At 37.1% G+C, this 24,159-nt stretch overlaps 1 protein-coding gene across 2 annotated transcripts in view; it reads left to right on the top strand.

Annotated features, from left to right (window-relative positions):
- Edil3 (EGF like repeats and discoidin domains 3) overlaps window positions 1-24,159 on the top strand; it is a 448,869-nt gene that overhangs the window by 316,153 nt on the left and 108,557 nt on the right. For both annotated transcript variants that reach the window (XM_028854156.2, XM_028854155.2), the window contains 2 exons: window positions 21,907-22,062; window positions 23,619-23,763. In XM_028854156.2, coding sequence (XP_028709989.1) covers window positions 21,907-22,062; window positions 23,619-23,763 — 301 coding nt within the window. The remainder of the gene's footprint in view (window positions 1-21,906; window positions 22,063-23,618; window positions 23,764-24,159) is intronic.

Raw genomic sequence — 24,159 nt, 5'->3', positions numbered from 1 at the left:
AGAATAGCAATTGCCAGGACCGGTACAGCTGTCATTCCTGAGATACAATAACGTTTGCAAACCATGCAGGGTACACAAGATTAACGTCGAAGACCAATTGTCCAGTCAAGCTCCCATGCTTCCCTGACTACTAAGGGATCATGCAGAGAAACACAAAGCAGCCTGGACGCTTCACTGCCTGAGGGAGAGCATCAGTCTCCCAGGATAGGAAGGCACATTGTACCCCAGAAGCCATGGACTCTAACCTGAAAAATCTATGACACATGCCTCTCAAGGAAGCTAGACCAGGCCAGTTCCATGGGTCCCTGCAACTAAATCAAGTGTAATATCCATTCTTATCAGTTTAACATCTGATAATTTTTTTAAAGTGTCAAAGTGTGTATAATAAATAGATACAGCAGTAAAAATAAGTTTAGACAATATTGTGGAAATTGGTAAATGCTATAGTGAAAAGTGTGTATGTTTGTGTGTGTGTCTCTGTGTGTATGTGTATATATCTGTGTGTCTGTGTCTATGTGTGTCGCTGTAGGTGTGTCCATGCATGTGTTTATCTGTGTCTGTGTATGTGTATCTGTGCCTCTGTGTGTGTGTATCTGTTTGTTTGTGTCTGTTTCTATGAGTGTGTGTAGTTTGGAGGATGGAAAAAGCCACTAACAATATTTTAAATTGACAAGTAATGAGAAAATGGTAAAATCTAGAGTTCAGTTTATTCTCAAAAAGTGACAATCATTACTTAGTTCATCTAATTTTAATAGTCTAAATGTGATTGTAATATTTTGTTAGCAGAAATTTACACTGTTTTTGAACCATAGGAACCATTTTAAATGCAAGCCTGATGTAGAATGTAAAGAGCCTCCTCACTTTTCATAAAATAAATTCTAAGGCTGAGTGACAGATGTGATAAATACAAACAAATGTGGTCAGTGGCAAGTATGATGTAGCTTTCCCAAACTGAGGACACTCTGATGGTGATAAAATAATACATTTACTCATTTTATAATATTTCCTTCTTGGAGGTTTAAAAGATGTTAAATACAAGTAAATTAAGGTGCTTAAAGAAAGCAGATATTAAAACTTATAAAAGATGTAATGTGTGGATTTTAAAATAATTTCTTAGATTCCAACATTTATTCAGCAAGATTATTTTAAAACTATGTAACTGGGGCTGGGGAAATGGCTCCATCAGATGCTTGCCACACAAGATCAAGGTTATAGCTTCAGTTCCCAGTACCCATGGCAGAAGCTAGCATAAAGGTTTATGGAAGGAGCAGGCAGAACTTCTATTTTTTGCTGCTTTTAATATCTTTGAGGGGAGATGAGACTGATTCTGTATACAGATCCCTGCATGTCCTGGAACTCACTACAAAGAGGAGACCAGCGTCAAACTCACAGAGATCTGCCTGCCACTGCCTCCCAAGTCCTGGTATTAAAGGCATCTGACTTACTACTTTTTATATCTGTTTTTCACGGTAGGAAGTGTGAGATTAATTTGCTCATCAGCACCAAGTAAATTATACCTCCCCCACACACACACCCCAGAATCTGTTAACACGAGATTTACCCATGTCCTGATGTTGTTTTGCTGGCTTCTCATCTGCCCAGTCAGAGTTCTCACAGAGCTACCATTACATCTTAGCTCCTAATTTTTTTAAGAATTTTTTTTATTCATTTTACATACCAACCACAGATACCCCTCTGGTCCCCCTCCCACTTCCCCTCCAGCCTTCCCCCCAAGCCACTGACCCACCCCATTCCCTTCCCTGAAAGGATAAGGTCTCCCATGGGGAGTCAGCAAAACCTGGTACATTCAGTTGAGGCAGGACCAAGCCCCTCCCAGCTGCATCAAGGCTGTGCAAAGTGTCCCACCATAGGTTATGGGCTCCAAAAAGCCAGCTCATGCACCAGAGATAGACCCTGATCCCACGGCCAGGGGCCCCTCAAATAGACCTCAGTCCCTGAATCACTATTTCAGATGTATTTGTTCGAATTAGTTCTAAATGTTAAGAGAATTTAGGTTATTTTCCTGTTTATATTTTTGTTTAAGATAACCAGTTAAATGTACTTTAAGTATAGTACCAATAGGTTCCACAACGGGAAAAACATTTAATTAGAAATTAATCCTCAATACAAAGATAGATAGGCAGTTGGGAGAATTAAAACATCCTAATCTAGGGAAATTTTACTGTAGGCTGCACTGAGGTTTTTGTGTCCAGTGAGATATTTTAGAGATTATGAAATATTGTAAGAGTAAGTCTGATGGCAGACACTAATTAAAATGTATTATAAGCATATGTAGATAAAATACTTTTTAAAAAATCATTTAATACCATTCCTAGCAAGTGCATTTAGTTCTGAAGTCAGACTAAATAAGGAAAATAAATAAATAAGGAAAAGTAGCCAACTGAAAGTTAGTATATTCATACAAAAATTTGAATTTTAATAATAATGTTAAGTTGTTGAGAGAATATACACGGCCACGTGCTTTCTTTGGTAACTGTAATGATCTCTAAGAGGACGAAAAGATTTAGTTTCCCAGAGGTTGAGCAGTGTAAGGTGCAGGATGTGAAGGTGTTGCTGCTGACAGCTGTTAGACGTGAGGTACAGAGCAATGACCTGTTTATTTTCTCTGTCTTGGGTAAGGCACTCACATTACATGACTGCAGAAAATGCTGTCCCAGACAGCTTGCGATCCTTTGCAGCACAGCACACATTTGCCATGCAGACGTTTGTCACCATTTCCTGCTCGCCTGAAATACCTTCTAACATTTTTTTCATTGTGTTTTTCCTGTATTGAAGGGTATTACTCAAAAGTCTCACCAAAAGTTTGTTGTCAGCACCCACTGCGTTTTGCATACATTGAATGGCATAGAATATCCTGACAGCAGATCCTGGTACCTGCTTCATTTGCCCAGCTTGTATTTGCATAAGACAAAGAATATTCAGGGAAGGCCACAGTGAGTGCATTAGGTCTTCCTCTCTATTCTTCACTGTCCTGGATAGTAGTGATGTGCACATTAGAGAATTCTGTTTCAGCTGGAGCTGGAGTAATTAGATATTCCATTTTTATTTTGCCTTTCCAGAGCTTTCAGCAAAGTCTTTGGAAGTCTACTCAGTGTAATGGTCAGAGCAGCGGCAACCATTTGTATGAATGGAAGATTCCTCATTGTCACTATCAGGCTCACTCTCAGAGTAACGTACTTCTGCATACGCATGTAACACACACACACACACACACACACACACACACACACACGTCATAAATGCCATTTATGCTTTCTACAACGCCCACATCACACCAACTACAGACCTACTGCCCCTTGGTAAACTTATGCAGGGGAGTTTCACAAAGTGAAATGGAGCCTCTGTATTCCCTTTCTCATAGCACATCCCCTCCCGAGCTTACACAGAAAGTGTGTGCCTTTTGGTAGCACCTCCACTTTAAGTGTGTGTGTGTATTAATATGGTGACCTCATTTTCCTTGTTTCTAGTATGTTTTGTTTGGAATCAGCGTTTCTGATGATGGAATGACATTAGTTTCTTTCTTTCTTACTCCTCTGTCCTCTTCGACCTCTACTCTCAGTTTTCCCAGGATCCAGAGGAAACAGGCATCACACTGTTTGGCTTCCTTTCCTCATTTATGCATTTACATTTTTAATGAGTCTTTTCAAGTTACCAGATTTTTTTAAATCAATAATTCATTTAATTTTTGCACCAGCTGTAAGACATAAGAAGGAAAAAGACCAGAAAAATACAATTCAGGGCACGTGGACTGAAGTCTCTATCTCAGACAGTCTCTATCTCAGATGTTATAGTTCTGGACTACCTTGATAAATATATTTATCCACCATCCTTATGTATGTAAAGCAAAGTAGTCTCAGGTGACTTTTTGCCGGAATGTGAATCTGTAAATGACAGAACATGAGGAGAAATCCAAAAGACATCAAGAGCCAGAAGAGAGGTGATGGTACAATATAGAAAGAGCGCATGAGGAACAGGTGGAAAGTCGGAGTGAGTCCCTTTTCCTGGCCAGAGTTCTCCGAATCGCTGGCAGAGCAGAGTCCTACTGGGATGCTGCATTGGATGCATGCTGTGTAGTAAATGGGCTGTTTTCCTTTAAATGGAACTTTTACCAGGTGCAAAGAGCCATAAGGAGACTGCAGCAGTTTGGTTTATACACATGTTCTTTTCCCATCAGTTCATCAAAGGGGAAAATTAACTGGACACATACCGAAGGCTGACCAGTGCCCAGGTCACGGGAGGATAATTTAGTCAACCTTTGATCTAGCCCTTCAGAACTTGTGTGATACCAATGATGTTTGAAAGGAAAACATGTTTAAACTCTACTATGTACATTTTTCTTTCTTGGGTCAACTTTACCAACATTATTAATAAGCATTATTAATATTTCAGAGTTTATACCTTTAAAAAAATATATTAGTGAAGTTGTCCAAGTGTAGAATCCTGAGTGTTAATCAATTTTCCCAGTTAGACATTTTCAGTAACTTGCCCTTTTGCGATATTTAAAAGGATTTTTTTTCAAGTTTTTAGATAACAAACAACCTTTTCTAGTGTCATTAATTTTAGCAGACCCCTGCATATCCCCAAAGGATACATTCCAAGTCCACCCTATTAGTATCTAAAATTGTGGTTGGTACTCATCTTGTATGCACTGTTTTCCCCTAAACATACACACATTTGATAGAATTTGCCTTATAAATTAGGTTCAGTAATAGATTAACAACAATTAAATGGAAGTAATACTATTGTAACAATTACTATAGTTAAATGTTTAATATTTATAGATTATTTATTGTATTTTTGATTTAATGTTTTCAAATCCTAACTGGTCATAGCAATGAAAGAAAAGAAAAGAAAACTGAATAAATTGGAGGCTACTGTTTAATTAAATAACTGAATTAGATTAACATGCACAAGTACAATTTATGAAAATGCTCTCTCTCTCTCTCTCTCTCTCTCTCTCTCTCTCTCTCTCTCTCTCTCTCATACACGCACGCACGCACGCACGCACGCAGGCACACATTGTCTTGGATAAACAATGTTAGACTGAGCAATCCAAATGCGAAGAGGCTTGTGAGAGAATGCAGGAGGCGGGCACAGAGCCTGAGACTGTGTGGATGCATCCTGTGCATTGATTGGATTGTTTGGTGTTTCAGACAATCTTGATGAGATCCTCACACAGCCAGGAAAGCCAGTCAGATCCACACAGGAAACAGCCTCAGGACTACTCTCTCATGCTAAACACTGCTGGAGCCTTCCTACAGCCACATCCTGAGGCTACCTAAAGGCCACGCCTCCTTAGAAGGTGTTGATGTTGTTCTATACTGCTACACTGTTTATGTGTTATATGATACCATCTTAGGTACATTTTATTAATTATAATAATACATTATATATGACAATGTGATGGAAAAAAGAGTCCCAGTACTTTATAATATTTAAGTTAAACTTTTTACCAGAACTTTTTGGTAATGGTGTGTTTATTTTTTTAATCCTTAAAGTGATAACTTTGCAATCCAAAGTGCAGAAAGATGATACTTGCAACTGTCTAGAAGGCTCAAAATATTTCTATTATCAAACAATATAGATGATTGACTGTTTTGGTTTTTTTTTTTTTCTTATTTTGTTTCCTATTGTTTTGTTTAGTTTTTTGTTTTGCCTGAAGGGTAGTTTTATTGACTGCTGCTGAACAAATCCCTCCTAGTGGGGGGCTGTTTTCATGCTGACCACTGAAAACATAGTTACCTGAGGGAAGAACAATGCTGTTCTTTCTGTTTGCACACTCAACATTCTCTCTCTGGTCACCATATATACAGAATTTCTTCCCTCCAATAACCAATTTCTCAAATGAACGCTTTCATTTTTTTTTTAAAAGTAATTTACTTAATTGTAACACTAGCCTGAATTAGTATCAGCTCCATAGATTAAAGGCTCAGGAAGATCACCCCCCTCTTCAGATGCCAGTCACAGGAAGTAATTCGCAGACCAAGGAGCAATAAATCAGGCTCCCAATACCATGAGCTTGCTTGCGTAAGAATGATTTACTAGGATAGCTCACAGAATTTGGCAAACAATCATGTGTGCCAATTTATTGCAAAGGTTACTAAAAAGGATGCTAAGGAACGGCCAGATGAAGGGACACTGAATGAAGTATGAGGGAAACTGTGCTGAGTGTCCTTGCTCGCTCTAGTATATCACTCTCCAGGAACCTGTCCAGTGTCTCTGATAACCTGGGTGCTGTATTTTGATGTTTATGCAAACTTCATTATATAAACGTAATTGATGACACCATTGACCTGGGAAGTCAACTCAACCTTAAGCCTCTCTTACTTCCTTGGAGGGTGTAAGTTAGGACTGAAAGTTCCATATCTCTGATGACATGATGTTCCCCTGGCAACCAGATCCTAACCTGAAAATGAGCCTACATAGAATAGCTTCATCAAGGCAAAAGAGGCTTTTATCATCAAGGCTGTTAGAAAGGAATTAGGAGCTCTGTGTCAGAGGTTTCAATGGCTCAGGAAACAACAAAGGATTTTGAAGACTTCTGCCTGGGGGCTGGAGACATGGCTCAGTGAGAAACAGAGATATATGCTCTTCCAAAAGGCAGAGCATGGTTCCCAGTACCCACATGTGATAACTGATAACTGCCTATTAATGACAGACAATTACCCTGTGATATATCATATACCATATACCGTATACCTGGTGATCAGACACCCTCTTTGGCTTCCTTGGGCAATTTTGCAGACACACACATACATGTCATTAAAAATATGTCTTAAGTTCTGTCTCTGTCAAGAAAATGGTCAATAACTAAATCTAAGGACAAATATTCTCTCAGCACCCCTACCTAAAAGGATTTTAAAAGTTTTATTTCAGTAACTCTTTAAATCTTTATTGAATATTGTTATGGTGTGTTTGTGTGTGTAAAGGTGAAAGCATAATGATAATTTATATTATTTAGATGCCTTTTCTCAAATTATTTTTTTTCACAATAATCATTAAAATTAATATTTTAATTAAATATGAAGACAATTCAGATGCAGAAATAAAACATTCAAATGAAATAATGTATTCATTTGAATAAAAATTAAAATATTTCCTGAAGTAAAAATTAGAAAAGCATTTCAACGTGCTCTTATCCTGCAGCATGGTCTTCTTTGCCTTAAGTTAAATGGCATATCTCTCACATAGAGCCATATTAAATTTCCCTTCATTTATGTTCTGTCTTACAGAATGTTTTGTTACTTAACTTTTGCATGATATTTTTATTTTTCATATTTTGAAATAGGTACTATTCATAAGACGAATTGCTAAATGATCTTATTAAGAAATAATCCTGGAGCCAGATATTGGGGTGAAAACTGAAAGATCAGAGGAATAGGACAAGCCACAGCTAACCTCACCTTACCAATGCATCAGCCTCCAGAGGGGGCTACTTCCTGTATACTCACACCTATAGCCTTTCTGTCCCTACCATCTCACTTCCTCTCTCCACCCAGCTATATCACTTCCTCTTTCTACCAAGCTCTATCACTTCCTGTCTGTCTGTACAGACCTCCAGATCTCTATGGTTAACTACTGCTGGGGTTAAAAGCATGCGCCACCACGCCCCGCTCTGTTCACAGTGTGGCCTTGAACTCACAGAGATCTGGATGAATCTCTGCTTCCCGAATGCTAGGATTAAAGGCATGTGCTACCATTGCCTGACTTCTATGTTTAATATAGTAGCTGGCTTTTTCCTCTGATCCTCAGATAAGTTTTATTGGGGGACACAGATAAAATATCACAGCAACTATTTTAACAGTCTTCTGAGTTTCATTGAAATCTTATAAAAACAAGAATTGAAAATATAGTATCATTAAATAACAAATTATCGTATTAGTATTTACACCAATGAATTACCTGTGTGTTAGGTCCAAAGTAGGCTCCCCAGAGCCCTAAAATGCCAGTGCCAGTGTTCAAATTGAGAATTTGAACTCTGAGAGGGTAAACAGAAGGACAGCTTGCATTCAGCATCCTTCAAAAACTGACATTAGGAAAAGCTATTGCTTCTCCATTACCATATACCCTTAGCACATATCACCATTACTGTATACTCATAACATATATCATCATCACGACATATGCATAATACATCACCATAACATTATTACTATGACCATATACTCATAACATATAACACTATCACCATATACCCATAACACATATCACCATAACCATATACCCATAACACATATCACCATAACCATATACCCATAACACATATCACCATAACCATATACCTATAACACATATCACCATGACCATATACCCATAACACATATCACCATGACCATATACCCATAACACATATCACCACGACCATATACCCATAACATATATCAAAGCCCCACACTAGCCTCCTGGCTCTTCTCACGACCCTCTGCACTGCTACTCTAGTTCTGATTTCTATACCTTTCTCACTGCAGCTACCCAACTCCCTTTATAACTGACAAGGATTTCCCTGTCTTCTCGATACTCTCTCTGTTCTTGGTAGCCATGGCAACTTTGGACTCTCCCAAATGCCCCTGGCTATTCTGTCTCTACCACCTGACAGACAGCCACGTGAAAGTTTCATGTGTGAAATCAACCTTTTGTCCTATGGAGCAGCCTAGTTCAATGGTTTCACTGAGTCCTCACTTACAGTATGTATGCTCTCTCACTAAAAACAAAAGCAAAAACATAGCAAAAAAATTAGAGAGTGTGTTAGAGCCTTTGCTGTTCTTTCAGAAGATTTGGTTCCCAGTGCCTATATCTGGTGTCTCACAACTGTCTTTAACTCCAACATCAGGAAGTCTGATGCCTCTTCTGACCTCAGTGGACACACACACACACACACCATACACACACCACACACACACACACACCATACACACACACACACCATACAAACACACACACACACACCATACACACACACACACACACACCATACACACACACACACCATACACACACACACCATACACACACACACACCATACACACACACACACCATACACACACACACCATACACACACACACACATACACACCATACACACAGAGACACACACACAGACACAGACACACACCATACACACACACACACACCATACACACACGATACATACACACACACACAGACACACACACAGACACAGACACACACCATACACACACACACCATACACACACCATACATACACACACACACCATACACACACACACACACACTCCATACACACACACACAGACACACACACACCATACACACATAGACATACACACACACACCATACATACATAGACACAGACAGACAAACAGACACACACACCATACACACACAGACACAGACACACACACACACACACACACCATACACACATAGACACACACACATACACACACCATACACACATAGACACAGACACAGACACACACACACACACACACACACCATACACACATAGACACACACACACACACACACACCATACACACACAGACACAGACACACACACAAATATAAATAAAGATACAATATTTAAAATGTGAAAGAAATGTTACTCAGTAAGCATTCTGTAGTTTAAATGCCACATTTTACCTCTAGGACTCCTCAGCCTGAAAAGCCTTCAGTTCCTGTCCTCCTTTCACTTTACATACCTTTCTCTGCCCAACCACCATTTCCTGGGATTAAAAGTGTGTGTGCTTCCCAAGCAAAAGCATGCGATCTCAAGTGCTATGATTAAGGGTTTGTGGATTCCTAAGCACTGGGATTAAAAGTGTGTGCCACCACTGCCTGGCCTCTATGTTTAATCTAGTGGCTTGTTCTGTCCTCTGATCTTCAGGCAATTTTTATTAGAGTACACAATATATAACCACAAATGTGTGACGTGAATAGCAAGGAAGAATTAGGTGGACCCTGGATTTGTACTAGGACAATGGACAAGGGATGGATGAGAAGCTCAGGAAGACACAGGCACCTTACCAAGCTCCAGGCTAAATGTGGTGGCTGTGGGGTCACTGAGTTTGTGATAAGTCAGAAATGAATGGAGGTTGTCTAGGAGAAACTGTTGAAGGGAGCCAGAGAATAAAGAACTAGGAGGATTCTCTTTCATTTATTTTAGAAAGATAAACAAGGAAATAAATAAATTTTTATCAGTGTACCTGTAGGAATCACTTCCAAACAAAGATCAGTTGGAGAAAAAAATGTTTGATTCATAAATCATTTTTAGAGAAATCACTTAGCTACCTTTCCTTCTTCATTTTTAAGGACATAAAGGCAGTAGCTTATTGGTAGATGTTTAAAGAGAGTAATTTTTCATAGACATCTACATTGGCCTGCTATACCCAAAAGTTATACACTAATGTTCTCTTTAGGAAACAATAAGCCTATGAATATATTTTCAAAATTTGTACCAAACCAGAGTATACCTAGTTCTGTCTTTGCTTTCACGGAACCAGATTCCATGTACTGTTTAAGAGAATTTCAAAAACAGTCTCATTTCCTGCCTGTTACCCATTGCATCAATCTGAGACTACTTCTACGACTGAACCCAGAGCTTCTAGGACTAGTCAGAGTCTGAACCTAAAACCCAGAGGGATTCATAAGGCTGAAAACCAAGCAATGTTCTTCTGTTCCACAAACTGAAGATCTGGGTAACAATAATCACAGAATCAAGTACCCACACAACAAAGATGAGACCAGATATCTACAACAAGAAACAATTAAAGGCCATAACACTAGTGCCTAGAACCCAACATACAAATGCAAACATGAACAAAGACAGTATGCCTGATCCAGCAACTCTATTTATTATGCTCTTAGAAAAGAAAGTAAGAAAAACAGTACAAGATGTGAACTTAAAATTTCACAAAGAAATACAATTGCACCCCCCAAAATGAGGTAAAACTGGAAATAAAAAAACTCAGAAAGTCAAACAAAATCTCAGAGGCAAGCTTCACAAAGAGATTAAAATACATAGAAAAGAGAATTTCACATCTTGAAGACAGGATAGAAGAAATAGCTCAGTCAAAAGAAATGGTAACTCTAAAAATACCCAGGCACAGAACATCCAGGAAATCTGGGACACTATGAAAGGAACAAACCTATGAATAATAGGTATAGAAGAAGAATCCCAGGTCAAAGGCACAGAAAATATTTTTTAAATAAGACCATAGTAGAGAATTTCTTGAAGAAATTTAAAGAAGGAGATTTCTGGGAAGAAGCATACATAACACAAACCAGGCAGAACCATGAAAGAGACTGCCCATGAGACATAATAATCAATACATTAAAGGTACAGGGCAAAGAAAGGATTTAAAAGCTGAAAGGGAAAAAGACCAAGTCTCATACAAAGGCAGGAACATTAGAATAACCCCTGACTTTCCAAGGAGACTGAATGTCAGAAGGGCCTAGCAGGATGTTTTATAAACTCTGAGAGACCACAGATGCCAGCCAAGACTGCTATACCCAAAGAAACTAGGAATCACACACTATGGAAAAAGACAAACATTCTGTATTTAAAAAAAAAAAAATAAGCAATTTCTACCAATCCAGCTCTAAAGAAGGAACTAGAGGGAAATTTTCCATCTAAAGAAGTTAACCACTCCCAAGAGGACACAAGGAATCAATAATCCAAAACACTATGAAACAAAGGAGGCAGAAAACACCCATTCCACAACAACAAATTAGAAACAATCAATATTACCTAACTATTCACTGATAACTCTCAATAATGATGGTCTAAATTCCGCTAGCAACAACAAGAAAAACCCACAGACTAACAGCTTGGAATAGAAAACAAAATTCATCTTTCTGCTTCATCCAAGAAAGACACCTTATCATCAAGGATACACATTAACTTAAGGAAAAAGGAATGAAAAAAGTATTCCAGGTAAATGAATCCAAGAAGCAAACTAATGTAGCTATTTTATTATCTGGTAATATAGACTTTGAACTAAAAATAATCAGAAGAGATAGGAAAGGATAGTATATACTAATTAAAGCAAACATTTACCAAGAAGATATTATAAATCTAAACATTTATGCACCAAACCTAAGGGCACTGAAGTTCATAAAAGAAACACTACTACAGCAAAAATCCACATATTTACCCTCACGTAGTGATGATCTTGACTTCAATACTCCTTGCTCACCGATACACAGGATATTCTGACAAAAACTAAAATAAATGTTAGAGTTAAATAACATTATACATCAAATGAAACTAACAGCCATCTACAGAGCATTCCACTCAAATGCTAAAGAATATACTTTCTTCTATTTGGCAGTCCATAAAACTTTTTCCAAAATGACCATATTTTAGGACACAAAGCAAGGCTCCACATACGTAAGCAAACTGACATAACGCCTATCTGGTAACCAGGGATTGGAGTTTGAATGAACAACAGCAGAACATTTACAAACTCACATAAAATAAACAACTGAGTGAAAAGCAGGCCAAGGCAGAAACTGAGAAGGAAATTATATGCTTTTTGGAACTGAATAAAAATGAAAACACAATACACAGAAACCCAAACAATGGGGAGCTTTAAGAGGCAACATCAAAGCAAAGTTCTTACGTCAAAAACTGGCGATGTTGATATTTCATATTAGTAACCGAGAAACATGCCTGAAAGATCTAGAACAAGCAGAAACGATATCCAAAGGATTAAATGGAATAAATAATAAAGCTCAAGGCTGAAAGCAATGAAATAGAGACAAACAAATAAAAAGCAACAACAAAAGGCAATACCACGAATCAATGATATGAAGAGCTGGTTCAGAGTTGGTTCAGAGAAAAAATAAACAAGTTTGGCAAACCCTAACCAAATTCAGGAAGAGATAGAGGTAAAAGATTTAAATTAATAAAATTAGATATAAAATGGTAGACACTGCAAGAAAAAAGACTGGGGAAACTAAAGAAATATGACATAATTTAAAAATCTGTATTACACCAAATTGGAACAATCTAAAAGAAAATAATAAAGTTTATGTATATGTACGTGTGTGTGTGTGTGTGTGTGTGTGTGTGTGTGTGTGTGTGTGTGTTGCTAGGAATCAAACTATTAACCCGCCATGTTCTGGATAAGTATTCTACTACTGAATTATTCCCCATTTTCTGTATTTTACTTTTTAATTCTTCTGGAGGATTCTGTTCACACATCTCCTCCTCTTTGCTAATATAAAATTTTCAATTTTCCACAAGCGCAGATGCTTTCTTTTTAAGGCAGCATACCTAGAAATAAAGTTTCTTGATTTTTATTAACCACGAAATATGGCAAGCTTACACAGTCACCATGATCAGCACAATATTTCACAAATACTTGGTATTCTGATGGCTTTCTCTTGTCCTATCTGGCATGTATTTGTTTCTACTTATTTAATGGGCATTTTGTTTAGAAGAAGTACAAGGTTAGTTATGATCATTCCTTTTACCTCAATTGCTTTTATGTATTTTAACATCATTTACTTCATTAGTTTGTGTTGCTTTTCTCTTCCTGGGTTGTGTACATGCAAATCATTATGTGTATACCTGAGCAAGTGTGTTGTGTGTCTATGTTTTGAAAAAAAAATGTTTCTTTAAGAATAATAGTTCTCAGCTAAAATCGTTGTTCAGACATCACTTGGACAGAGAGTCTTAAAAGCCCTTTCAGGAAGTTCACAAGTTACGTTATTTCTACATTTTATAAATTCCTCCCAGACTTTCACTGTACTAACATTCTACTAATACCACAATCAGTGTCCATGTCTTAGAAGAAATCAAGAGAGTGGCACCAAACTACAGTCACTGTCATCGAGTCATCTCTGTCTTGCACATTTAGGAGCAGAACAAGCAGACACTGTTCATTTTCAAACTCCCCTAATGAAGCTATCATGATAACTGACTTAATTAACTGTCAGTCCCTGTTAGGTCTTTGCCATTCCGTGTGAGGCAGCAGAACTGTGAAAAACATGCCCTGCTCAGTGCTGAAGTTTGATATCCCCAGCTGAAGCACTGTGGGATTCTGTGGTTTTCTGTGGGAACTCTCCTCCCTCATGACTGCAGCAGCAGGTTTGTGTCAGAGAACGCTTGTCAGATAAACTATAGCTGCCATTCCTCGCTATTGACCAGGGAAGATGGCTGACAGGATTTACTGCTACCAAAACAGGAAATTTCAAGTTGAAATTACTGTTGGAGAACTTTATAAGTAAATGTGGTTTTAATAGATTGTAATCACCAAAAAATGTCTTGATGAAATTGCTGTTGATATTAATTAATATGACTTTTTTTGAAATTAAATAATATCAACTGTCATCACTTGGAGAATCAGCATAACTTAATGAGCCAATATGTTAGAAACGATCAATGCCCAATTTTACAAAATGGTACATGAGGAAATGAACTCTCTAAAGCTAACACAATCTACAGATTTTAGCATAACAGATGAGAAAAATTCATTGGGAGAATTTGGATTTCACACAGCAAGTAAAACTTAAGAAGCTGCTTTCACTGAAGTTTATTTTTATTTTTATTTTTTTATTTTTTTGGTATTTCGAGACAGGGTTTCTCTGTGCAGCTTTGCGCCTTTCCTGGAACACGCTTTGGCGACCAGGCTGGCCGTGAACTCACAGAGATCTGCATGCCTCTGCCGCCTAAGTACTGAGATTAAAGGCATGTGCCACCACTGCCCGGCTTTCACTGAAATTTAAAACAGATATCCTAAGTTCTGATGTGGTATCAAAAAATATTTAGAATTATTATAGCTTTTTAAGCTACATCTTCCTTATTCAGCTCTATAAAGCTCTAGTTTCTTCATATATAACTCAGATGAAACAGTGCACTCCTATGGATTTAATGTGGAAATAAGAGAACAAACCTTTCCAAATGATATTTGAAAGAAATTTAGAAAAATATGAACCAAGGTCTCCGTAAATTTTTGTTTATACTTGAAAAATGTATTTTTTTTAAAAAAATTTGGTACTTCTGGTAGCTTGTGACTATATTATTATTTTTTAATTTAATAAACTATTTGTAATATAATCCATTTGTCATTATTATTATCTCTCTAAATGTGTGTGACATGTGTGGGCCTGCATGTGCTATGGTCACATGTGGCGGTGAGAGGATGATTTTGTGTCACAAGTTTTGTACATCCATGGTCACATGAGTTCTGGCGGTGACTTCAGTCATCAGGCTCGCTCAGCGAGTGCTTTAAATCCCACATCACTTCTCAGTCTAAATTCGTCAATATTTTTGAAAGAGTTTATTTTATATATCTAACAAAATAACTGCACATACATATTTAAAACCGTGCATACATATGTTTCATAGTATTTGTGTTTTTATTTGATTTTTAATATGGGTGTGCTGAGACTAAAAGTTTGAGAAATGATTTCCCACAAGCCCCTCGAGTTCTTTTTTGTTTTTGTATTTCTTTATTTAGTAAGAGATCCTTACTCTGCACGCCAGTCTCTTTGTAACTCATTGCATAGCCTGAGATGACTTCTCATTCATTGCAAACTTTGTCTCAAGAACTAGGTCAAAGACATGACCCACACTGCTGTGCTAGTCAAGTTTTGAAATTTCAGATATCCTTACCCATACTAAGCCCTTGCTATGAACTTTACTTGTGGTGTATTAGTATCATAAAAATCTTAAGTTGTTTGAGTTCTTTAGAAGTATATAACTCACTGTGTGAAATCCTGATGTGTTTTCTGTATCAAACGGTAAGAACTCTCTTTCAGTCTCCCCCTCTCTCTATCCTTTGCCACTCAATTGTTCCCCCCTTTTCCCTCTATATTCCTATCCCTATATCCCTCTGTCTCCCATGCTTGTTCTTACAACTTGCCAGTATCCCATTTTCTGAATATTTCTATCTTGAAAATCCTTACTTAGTTTCTGATAGACATTTTAAATGATTGGAAATTGTGCTTTATTGCACATGTGGGTGAAAGGACCAGTTTTGAACTTTTTATCAATTTAACTTTGTGTGATTATAATCATGGGCTACATTCCTAAACTACAATTGATGTAACCATACAACTATGTTATTTAAGTTCACCAGAAATATGTAAATGTACCTATATTCAAAGGTCCTTGTGAATAGCATAGAATCAAAGTTTCTGTTCTTGCCCCTGATGAATGAATTGGGGTAGCTTCATTTATTGGGGTAACATTCATGTATATTTCATTTAATGTCAGACAAACAAACATACTTTGCTCTTTTTGAAATGAGTTGTGTTTTAGCCATCAATTTATAAGATCATCTAATTCCTTGAATTAATCCATCTTGGTTGTGATGTGAATTGTAAATTACTAGTCTTTACTTGTCATTGGCACGTTGACTTTTCTCTTGAAGAAATTTCTGTTCCATATAAGACTTCCTGTCTCATGTGTAAAATCATTTTTATCTTTGATACTGTATTTGAAGACTTATTTATTTTGTGTGTATGAGCGTTCTGTTAGTCTGTATGAATGTGCATTGCTTGCATGTCTTATGCTTATGAGGCCAGAGAGGGCATCAGATCCCCTGAAACTAGTTACCAAAGTCCATGGTCTGCCATGTTGGGGCTGAGAACCAAACTGGGTCCTACAAAAGAGCAGTAAGAGTTCATAAACCCTGAACCATCTTTCTAGGCTCCAGCTGAGATAATTTTAAGTTCGCTGATTTCCTCTTACTAGTCCCTAGTTTTTTCCTTCCTTCCTTCCTTCCTTCCTTCCTTCCTTCCTTCCTTCCTTCCTTCCTTCCTTCCTTCCTTCCTTCCTTCCTTCCTTTCTTCCCTTTCATTTAACTGCTCAGTTCATCTGAAATTTTTTGGAGATGTGAAGGCCCAAGGTCAATTGAATGTCTTCCATGATTGCTCTCCACATATTGTTTTTTTAATTTTAGGAGACAAGTTCTCTCACTGACCCTGGAGCTCAACAATTTAGCTAGAGTTGCTGTTCACCAAGCCCCAGAAATCCCGTTTCCGTTTCCCCAGCCTTAGCATTATGGGCACATACCAATTACTCCTGAGTGTACATAGGCACTAGGGATCAAACCCAGTCCTCATGAGCATTTCACCAACTGAACCATGTCCCCAAACTCGGTCACTCTATTTTAACTATTGGCATTTTTTTAAATTGCTAATAGCTGGTATAGATTAATAATTTGATAATCTCAAATGATCACATTTACTAAAATTGAAATAGATACATTATTCTTTTTAGTTGTCACCATGAATGTTTATGTCCTCTCCCAATATAGGCAATCGCTCTGTTCTATTCTTGAAAGGTTTTTAACCTCATCTCCTTGCACACTATTTTATTTACCTGCTATGTCTCATTGCTTCTCTCCTCCTTTAGAAAATATATTTAAGTAAATTTATGTTCATTCATAATAAGTACTGTTGGTTTTTAATTTATATAAGTTTTTCCTATGATATGTAAAAGCCCTCCCTCATAATTTCAGTAATCTAAGTCAAGAGGATGTCTCACAACAAATGTTAGTCTTTTCCTACTCAACCCTATACTCTCCTCTCCTGAAAGACACTGATCCTACCAACTCTGTATCTCTGTTCTAGCTTTTTAGTCCCTAAGTAAGGATATGGAGTGCAGAGGGTCAAATACACCTTGCAAAAGGCTCCCATTTCTATGGAGTCCTACATTTTCTGACTGATCCTCATGATTGTTGGCTGGAATTGAGTGGAGGTCATGCAAACAAACTGAGAACGAAAAATGACATGTCTAGAAGTTTTATGCCCAATGTTGCTCAGCCCTTGGAATCCCACTTCCTATGCTTCAGGCGTAAAAAATACTAAAATCATAAAATATCCAATTACACTAAAGGTTTCCCATAGTACAATGAGGACTTTATTATTGCTGGTGTGTGTGTGTGTGTGTGTGTGTGTGTGTGTGTGTGTGTGTGTGTATTTCAGAATGTGATTAATCTCAGTCATTTTCCTGAAATTTCTGGGAACAGAAATAAGTCATAAAAAAAGAATACCATTCCAACTTCATTACAGCTGAAGTTTCTGAACAAGGCAAACTCTACCCTTGATTAAGAATGTGTGCTCCAGAAAAGAAAACATTAACTGAAAGTAATGTACTTTGGCTTTTCATTCTAACTCAGGTGGTGGCTGTGACTTCTCCCCGTTGTCTAGATATGACCTGGCAAACCTCTGACCTCACAGTTGTATCAGGTGGATAGTCTGAAACGCGTTTTTGTACAGGAAATGAATGAAGAAGGGGTTGCTGCTTCAAAGAGAAAAGGACCACTGATCTAGGCTATAGTATTTTAAAGTACAGTAGAGGTCTTTGTTTAAACAAAGATTTTACTGCGTTGGGAGGATTAAAACATTTGCATAATTGTCTTACCCAGTGGAGAAGACAAAATATTTTAATTTCTTGTCCTAAACACAAGTTTTAGAATATTTGATAGAAATGGCTTGTATTTGATATTTCAATGGTGAATGCTGGATAAAAGCCCATTAGCACATTCTAATTGTTGTCTTTTCAAAAATGTGTTTGATTTTCCCCTCTGCACTCCATATTGAAGCTCATGGTTATATTTACACAAACATGCATGCTCATATATTCACACATGCATACATACACACAGATGCAAATATACACATACAAACACAGATATATACACACTACCCACACACACATATTCACATACACATACACACATATACACACACATTCACATATACTTATTTGCACATACACAGATATACACGTGTATATACATAAACACAAACAGATGCTCATATACATACACACATGCACACTATACACTTAAAAGCTGTAACCCTAAGTACCTTAATAATGCATACCTCTAGACATTGTTTACAAAATTAGTTTGGGATAGTTATTATAATTATCAATTCATAAAAATATTCTCCATGATATCCCCTAATATTAAATTTTAAGGACAAAATACTGGTGGAATTCTTTTGATTTAACCCACCCTACCCCCAAATAAAAAAACTTATAAATCAAACCAAATATCAAATATTTTAATAACTGTCTATGTGGATAAACTTTTCCGTGGGTATATCATATAATGTTTATGTCTCAAAATTCTATCAAAATACTTTAAATAGTTTAGGAAATTAAACTTTAAAGCTTAGACAAACTGAACAGCATTACAAAGATAGGCAGTCAAACAGCAGCTATGAATTCTTCAGGCCTTTCTGTGGCTGCCTGGCCTCAGCACGGGGTCTACTCATGCGTAACTGCATGGGTGCTCCCATTCACATTCATCAAGGGGCAGGATGTGCTCAAAACACCTCAGAAAGTACTTTGGTCTTTTATGGTCACACCGTGTACCTACTATTCTGTGTAGAAATATCATCTTTGTTACAAATTATATAAATGAAAATATATTTTTGAATATAAGTACTTACAGAATAATTTAGAAATTTCCAGTGTGATTTTCAATAGACAGCTTAGGGAGTGCCCAAGTTAGTCCACAAAGCAAGATAAATCTAAATTCAGCTTTATCAGGTTGCCTGGCAGGAATCAAACCTAAAAAGTTGTAACAGGATGAACTATCACGATTGTAAAATTCTCAATTGCTTGTGTTAAACTACTGTTTTCCAAGCATAATAATTCTAGCTATATGAGTATCAGTATTCTGAAGCCTAATGAAATCCTAGAACCTGTACTACAAACATAACTTTTGAAAGTTTTGTGTTCCTAGTATTTAGTGAAAACTTTTCTGATATTGGTTTGCAGATGTTCACTCAATAGGGACCATTCAAGTGAGGTGATGTTTCACTAACTGAGTTTCTGCATTCTTAGAATATACACCTAGATCTTACTAAATACTCAAGAAAATATGAACCTGTTTAAAGCAATTTCTAATAATTTGGAGAAAAATGAATTCAGATTTTTATTGTATAATTCTGTTACACTTTTCCCATTTAAGCTTTAGAAAATGACTGTATAGCTCATCAGCCAAATTTCTAGCTGAGATAATTTGGCTGTCTACAAGAGGAGTAAACAAGATAATTGAAATGAGATAAAACATAATTGAAAAAGGAATTCTCAGCAGTGTGAAATGTGCTTTAAAAAAAAGGCTGGCTTCCAAAATGGGAAGAAACGTAATTCAAAGTGCCCACTGTTTATGTTCCATGTATGGGGAAGGTTCAGGCTCTGAAGACACCCCAGAGTAAAAGAAGAGGAGGAAAAAGGTTCATAGGCAAATTGGTTGCATAGCAACAGCAGATTTACTAACATAATGAGAATGTCTATCAGGGGTTACCTAGCAGAAAGTACACAGGAAAAGCACCACATGCAACCATCAGAGACTGAAACAAATGTACATAAATACTAAGTGTAGTAAGTAAAATTTACATTGAGGAGTGTGCTCATTTTCTGAGCTCAGGAACAAGAATGGAGCTGAGAACACATTCACATATACAGTCACTGTGATAGCTGACCACAAAATGAGACAAACGAGGTTGAATGTATGCGTCAACCCACACAGCGTTGTTGAAGAAACATGGTACGATTGACAGTTTTATAACAGAAATACTGTTTAGGAAGCCAATCTGGATTAGTGATTGTAGGTTTCAGAATCTACATTATCTGAGGACCAGCAGCATTAAATTTTACTGAAAGATGGGGCAACTCTGCTTAGCACAGTGCAGTTGGGACTAACCCATCTCGGTGTTTATATATATATCAAAATCTCTGGTTTTCTTGATACAATAGTAAGGCTGAGCCTTGCAGAACTTGGCCCTAATCTCATGATGTACAGAGAGTAGGGAGACATTGGGACATCAAGGAACACGCGATATAGTGCATCTAGCATCTTCTTTCACAACATCTATTATTTAAATGCTAATCTCAAGGCTCATCAGACCATGAAAAAGCCTATTCACAAGCATCTGAGGCTTTGATGATGACTTTTTCTGGAAAAAAAATGTTGCTGAATTAGTAACTAATATAAATATAAAAGACATTTAAATCACTCAATTTGTACTGGTAGACAGAATAATGCTTGACATAAAATTAGCTAAAACAGTCACTTCCTGCTAAGTATACATGTATGAATATAATATAAGCACTGAGAGCAAGTGAAATAAAGCGTGGTGTTTATTCCATATGAATAAAGCATGTTTCCATCACAAATTTAATTTTTATTATACAATAAGAGTCAAAACATGCTTTCTATCTGAATGACAGAATATGTTTTTAAAATGTAGCTGCCTATGATTTCTGCTGCAAACATCGATTTACAATGGAGAGGATATATCATTTGGAAAGTTGCAATGTGATTAAATAAGAGAAAAGCAACTGTTTGTTGAACCCCTAAAGCTCTCCCATCCTATGACATTTTACACAGGACAGCAGAGATGAAAGGAGAAAGAGCCAGACATGAAAGATGACTGTGACTGATTCTGGCATCATTTCTGTTGTTAGCTTTTCTCCTTCTAACACTCATTATTTCTGTGGGCTCTCAATGTTTCATTTTTAAGGGAAACTGTAGTCCTCCATGAGAGAGATACACTAACAATCACATTGATATCAGAGTTTCACAGTGATAACACAGGATTACTTTAATGAGAAGAGTGTTTCCATCATGGAGTTCGTGGAGGCAAACCTACATAGCATAGCTAACAAAGATTTTCTGGTCTTATATTTTAGGGGGACATTGAACATGAAATAGATTTTTCATGTATCTCATCATTAGAAGATACTTTTTGAATTTAAACTTATATCCATGTTTGCTATATTTGCATGAAAAAATACTTACTATTGATTAGCACTTCATATCAGTCGAACAGACAGATAAGTAAAATATTCCATCTCCAACATCAATATTGCCCATATCGCAACCCTGGTTGAAAGAGACTTTCATTGACTATGTTTGTCTCCTCAGATAAATTTGCAAAGAAAAATGAGAGTTACTGGTGTTATTACCCAAGGAGCCAAAAGGATTGGCAGCCCAGAATACATAAAATCCTACAAAATCGCCTACAGCAACGATGGGAAGACCTGGACCATGTACAAAGTGAAAGGCACCACTGAGGACATGGTAAGACTAACTCCTCCTCCTCTGAAGTTTAACTCAAATTCCATGATGGCTGCATGTGACCACGCAACACCCAAGCCTTCTGCTAGGGGCTTATGTTAAACTACACTTCTGCAGGTTTTGGATTTAATTGGGTAGAGGGCTTCCCTAAGTTAGGAATTTCTAACTGCTGCCATTTAAGAGTTTCTCACATTTTAATTGGTGCTCCGACAATTACTTGTCAAAAAGTTAGCGGAGAGTTGTGCATAACAAGCAAGCTGCTTAAAGGGCCAGCGGCTTCCCAATCACTCACCTTGCTTTCACAGATCGTCTTCTCCTCAATCAAATAATTTACTATTTTAAAAACAAGAACGCTGAATGGCAGAATGGATGTACATCTGTACATATTTTGCATTGGGAATGTGCTGGTTTCCGAGCAGAAGAGAATGCTGTAGAGGAAATGAGGACAGCATCTAATATGGCCTTTTCCTTTGGTGCTCAGATTTTGAAACTAACTCATTTCATAATAACATTTGAAAGTCCGGTTAAGAAGCACAGAAGGAACGGTGCTTATCAGAAAAGTCTATTTATCTGCAAGTGGACAGACTCAGATTAACTTGAAGGGTTTGGAGTGCTAACTTTTAAGAGCGAGATGATAAACAAACAGGAAAGATGGATAGATGATATACATGATTGACAGATGATCTATAATTATATATGAACTATAATTATATGTATGCATATATAGATAGATAGATAGATAGATAGATAGATAGAGTATGCATATATATATATATATATATATATATATATATATATATATATAGAGAGAGAGAGAGAGAGAGAGAGATACACAGAGACAGAGACAGAGACAGTGACAGGAAGAATGGCTTCCTCTGGCTCTGCAGTCCTGGTCTTGAAAGTGGTAGAGGAGAGGGCTGGAGAGATAGCTCAGCAGATGAGACCACTTATTGCTCTTGTAGAGAACCCTGGTTGGGTTCCCAGCATCTACACTGTGGCTTACACCAATCTAGTTAACGACAGTTTCAAGGAATCTGATGTCTTTGTCTAACCTTGGTGGGTACAAGGCACACACATTGTGCACATATATACATGCAAGTAAAACACTTGTACACGTAAAATTAAATAAACCCTTACAAAAAATTAAAAACTAGTCAGGGAAGTATGATTCTATCACAGTGCAAAGTGTGCTACAGTTTTAATTTAGATTTTATAGGAGGTTTTTTGTTGACTATTGATGGCAAAGTGCATTCTAAATTCTCAATAATACTTTATTATAATTTTAGAATTGTGTTGAGTGTGAGTATTTTCACATATATGAAAATAACCAAAGAATCTATTGCAAATGTATATGTATATACACACATACAGGCACACATACACATATACACACACATATATACATATATGCATATATGTAGTCACATATGTAATAGTCTCACTCTATAGCCTAGACTGACTTTGAACTCATGGTGATCTTTCTGTCTTGGCCACCTTAATACTGTTATAGGCGTGAGCCACCATGGCCATCTTTTAAAATCCTGTATGTCTTTACACAGGTGTTCCGTGGAAATGTTGATAACAACACCCCCTATGCTAACTCTTTCACACCTCCAATCAAAGCTCAATATGTAAGACTCTATCCCCAGATTTGTCGAAGGCACTGTACATTAAGAATGGAGCTTCTTGGCTGTGAGCTTTCAGGTAAGTCTTCTGTTTTCTATTACGGAACTGCCGTTAACGAGAACAGAAAGCATCTCTGCGCGTGATTAGTTACTAATCTCTAGGTTTTCAGCACTCACAGAAGTTTATTTCTTCTACAAAATATGTAGGGCATGGTTCAGTGAGAAAATGCATGCTGTTTATGTGTCAAATAAAGTTGTAAAGCACCCTGCAGAAATAGAGTCAAGTCCATATCCATGTAATCAAATAGAATACAGGGAATTCTCATGAGAAGCTGTTGTCAAAAGATGTACCCCATTGATTTTAGTTGTAAACGTGATTTATGTTTGGTAATGAAAGTTCAATTTAAAAATACAATCTGCTTGACCTCATAAATTGTGCAAATTCAGACTATAAGGTCCAGAGAAAGTAAGTTTT

The sequence above is a fragment of the Peromyscus leucopus genome, chromosome 11 (genome assembly GCF_004664715.2).
Source record: "Peromyscus leucopus breed LL Stock chromosome 11, UCI_PerLeu_2.1, whole genome shotgun sequence".
NCBI classification, from domain to species: Eukaryota; Metazoa; Chordata; class Mammalia; order Rodentia; family Cricetidae; genus Peromyscus; species Peromyscus leucopus.
The sequence above is the reverse complement of the archived record's forward strand: the minus strand, read 5'-3'. Positions and strand labels throughout refer to the sequence as shown.